This window comes from Urtica dioica, chromosome 11, assembly GCF_054948205.1.
Source record: "Urtica dioica subsp. dioica isolate 48M chromosome 11, U.dioica_male_clone48M_v1_H2, whole genome shotgun sequence".
Lineage (NCBI taxonomy): Eukaryota > Viridiplantae > Streptophyta > Magnoliopsida > Rosales > Urticaceae > Urtica > Urtica dioica.
This window is the reverse complement of record NC_142766.1, coordinates 23664408-23668145: the sequence shown is the minus strand read 5'-3', so window position 1 is coordinate 23668145 and position 3738 is coordinate 23664408. Positions and strand designations below refer to the sequence as shown.

The 3738-nt window shown below is 42.2% G+C and overlaps 1 protein-coding gene across 2 annotated transcripts; it reads right to left on the bottom strand.

Annotated features, from left to right (window-relative positions):
- LOC149382696 (delta(12)-oleate desaturase-like) lies at positions 1 to 3395 on the bottom strand. Of its 2 annotated transcripts, XM_089601757.1 has the most exons (3): positions 3219 to 3395; positions 2795 to 2877; positions 1 to 1423 (listed from the first exon to the last, which is right to left on the bottom strand). In XM_089601757.1, exon 3 carries the CDS (start codon positions 1407 to 1409, stop codon positions 234 to 236), a length of 1176 nt encoding a protein of 391 aa, XP_089457883.1. In that variant the 5' UTR covers positions 1410 to 1423; positions 2795 to 2877; positions 3219 to 3395; the 3' UTR covers positions 1 to 233. The 2 variants fall into 2 exon arrangements, with proteins under 2 accessions (XP_089457883.1, XP_089457884.1); XM_089601758.1 differs by lacking the exon at positions 2795 to 2877.
- Positions 3396 to 3738: the final 343 nt, after the last annotated feature.

Genomic DNA, 3738 nt, shown 5'->3' with positions numbered 1-3738 from the left:
TAGACAAACGACATAATATAATTATTAATTATGTTCGAGGTTCAAAACACAGACATAGACACGTCAGACCAACCCAAAAGAAAAAGAAAAAAAACACAGAGAGACATACTTAGCCTAGTCTGGGAAAACAACCGATTATTACTACTAATTATAAATATAAAGACCCCAAAAACATTTCAGTTCATTCATAGTAGTAGCGCTAGCCGTTGTTCAGTGGACGCGGATGCAGAGGATCAGAGCTTGTTGTTGTACCAAAAGACGCCCTTGTCCTTACCCTTGTCGAGGTCGGGCTCGACGTAGAGGCACTCCCCGGCCTCCCTCCACATAGCCTTGACGATGGGCGTGGTGTCGAGCCGGTAATAGTCTCCGAGGATGGGCTTCACCGCCCGCGTGGCTTCCTCCGCGTGGTAGTGCGGCATGGTGGAGATCAGGTGGTGCACCACGTGGGTGTCCGTGATGTGGTGGAACACGCGGTTCAGTACGCCGTAGTCGCGGTCGACCGTGGCCAGCGCGCCCCTCAGCCAGTCCCACTCCTCCGCGCCGTAGTGCGGGAGAGCCGGGTGGGTGTGCTGGAGATAAGTGATGAGGACGAGGAACCCGTTCACCACCATGAGCGGGACCCCGTAGAGGCACGCCACGTAGGCGAGCCCGTGGGCCCGCGCGAGGAAGTACAGCCCCAGCCCCGCGGCGAGCACGCCCAGGTCCGAGATCAGGATCTGGGCGCGCTCGCGGGGGCTGTAGATCGGGCCGTACGGGTCGTAGTGGCAGGCGAAGCGGTCGTACGGGCGACCCGAGACGTTGAAGGCGAGGTACAACGGCCAGCCGAGAGTCAGGGTCACCGCCAGCGAGAGGAATCTCCCGGGCGGGTTGTTGAGGTACTTGGAGAACCAGGCGAGCCCGGATTTGGGCTTGGGAACGAAGACCTCGTCGCGGTCCAGCGAGCCCGTGTTGGAGTGGTGGCGGCGGTGGCTGTACTTCCACGAGAAGTACGGGACCATGAGCGCCGAGTGGAGGATCAGCCCCACCGTGTCGTCGACCCATTGGTGGTCGCTGAAGGCGTGGTGGCCGCACTCGTGCGCGATCACCCACACGCCGGTGCACACGCAGCCCTGCGCGATCCAATAGAGGGGCCAGGCCGCGAGGCGCAGGGGCTCGGGGAGGAGCGGGATGAGGGAGGTCGCGGCGTAGTAGAGTAGGGCCGCGAAGAAGAGGTCGTGGGCCACGTAGCCGAAGGAACGGGCCATCGAGCGCTTGAAGCAGTGGGGCGGGATCGCCTTCTTGATCTGGCTCAGTGTGAACGGCGGGCTCGCGTGCGGGACCCGCTCCATCTTACCGGAATTTGTCTCCTTATCGCCGTTCTGCTGCGCCGCCGCCGCCGCCGCCGTCGTCATTCGTCCCCCGCCTCCCATTGTATCTCCTCTCACTGTAATCACAACAATGTAAGCTTTTATTATCTATTATTAGTATTAGTATTACTATCAATCTACCTATAAAGGTACGTGTGTTGTATAACGTTTTCGTTTGTTTTTGTTCAATTTAAAATAAAAACGAATACGTTGTTTTTTCTTTTTTTCCTGCAACTTGGTATTTTATATAAAATTTAGTGGGATATTTTAACTATAAAAAAAAAAAGACAAACTCACCTGACAAGTGCGCTTAAAATTTAAATAGATGCCAAAAAGCTATGCACCACATGAACACGGGCCAAAATAAAATAAGAATAAAAAAAAAAAGATAAAACAAAACAAAATACTAGTCCACCACCACACAAGGTGACTCGGAAAATGGAGAAGCTAAAAAGTGGAAACACTTATCACAAGCAAAGGCAATATTAGCCAGAGACTGAACTCTTTCTGTGAACCCAAGGCCTGTAATTATTGAGAGGCCCGCTCTCTGACTACACTGCTACTATTATTAAGTGTAAAAATTAAAAATAATAAACTTGGACCATAGTTCTTCTTCTACACACACGTTACTCTCTTTTTTTCGTAACGTCATTTCATTGTCAGCGATCACAGCCGTTGCTTTGATCTGATCAACATTATATTTTTTTATGTATAAAAAAAAAAAAATAGTATAAGTTCATGTGGCTGCATCTGGGTGAATTTTAATATATTTGTTTGACCAGGACACCAGGTGTTATTTTGCAATGTACAATTCAATTCATTAGAAATTTATAGTATTAAAAAAAAAAAAAAAAGCAGAGATCTGAAACTGAAGAAGTGAAGGGAAAGTTCAAACATATTTATAATATTATTGCCGTCACGACCGAGGTTTGATTTTCTACTGATTTTCCTACGCATATTGTTGCATAAACGACAAGCGCTTTAATAAGGAAATAATAACAAGTGTACGACAATGTCACTGCTAATGCATGAAAACAATTAAAATATAATTTACTGATTAAATTAAATCTATCATTGTTGCTTCGAATTTCGATACAATGTAAACAAAAAAACAAAAACAAAAAATTGATTCCCTGGTTCACGCACTCAGACGGCTTTTTTTAATTACTATTTTTTGTTTTTTTATTGTTTTGCTTTAATTTTAAAGAAAAGCTATAATATTAATAAGCATAATATATATGTCATCATTGAACAATGTCAAGTGAAATAAAAAAAAATAATAATCATATAGAACGGGTTGCTTAATTTTCAGATTAAAAAAAATCATGGAAAACACAAATACAGTATTTCAACTTTTTCAATTTCCTGTTTTATGTTTCTCCTTGTTTATCCAATTCCAATAAAAATCCATAAATAAATGACATGCAAATGCATGTACTATATCGTACCTTGGAAAAAGGTAGAACGTAGAATCAGTAAAAGGGGAAGGAAAATAAAACCGACTGCTTATTGGAATTTTGAACTGTCAAAGCTACAAAATAAAGAAAACAGAACAGACTATTCATCGTTAGTTTTATGAATACTATTCGTATTATTCTCAGATCCAGCAACAGACAATTTTTTTGAAAAAAAAAAAAGAAGCTTAATCATCGAATGCTTCGAAACACACAGTCAACGCAAAAATAAGAGTAAAATAGCTGCATTAAGAAACGATAATTTATGAACAACTACAATAGAAACGAACAAAAAAAAATCGCAGACTTGGCCAACAAGAGATTGAATAACATTATACGTATATGGATGAAATTTTCCAAAGGTGAAGGAACATAATAGGAAAACAAAAATAGATGATTAAGAAACACAAAATTATACCTGAGAGAAAGATGAATTCATAAATCTGTGTCGGAGAAAGTTTTTTTTTTCTTAGAAAAGCACTTTCGGAAGGAAAAGTGCTTTTCTTCTCTCTCTCTCTTGCGCCGAATCACTTGCTCTCTGTTTCTGAGGTTTTGTTTTCTCTCACTCCGTAACGTGATGCTGTGGTTCCAAGACTCGTATTTAAAGACCCAAAATTTCTATTTACTAAACTAAAATTAAAAATTAAATAATAGGCTTTGGAGTTGTGGGTCCCGCAAGAGATTCTCACACGTATACTTTTATAAATACGAAAGAATTATTATATTTGTTTCTCAACGTGCACACGGGTCCCGCAAGGGAAATAAATTAGTAATCCATGATATCCAAAATAAATTTATATGCATAACTACTAAAAATAAAAAATAACATGATATAGCATAGTGTTTGAAATTCCGGGAAAACCGGACGGAACGCAGTCCGGGAACCTTTTTTCAAAGTTCCGGTACTAGTATGTACAAAATCGTTCATTTTTCATATT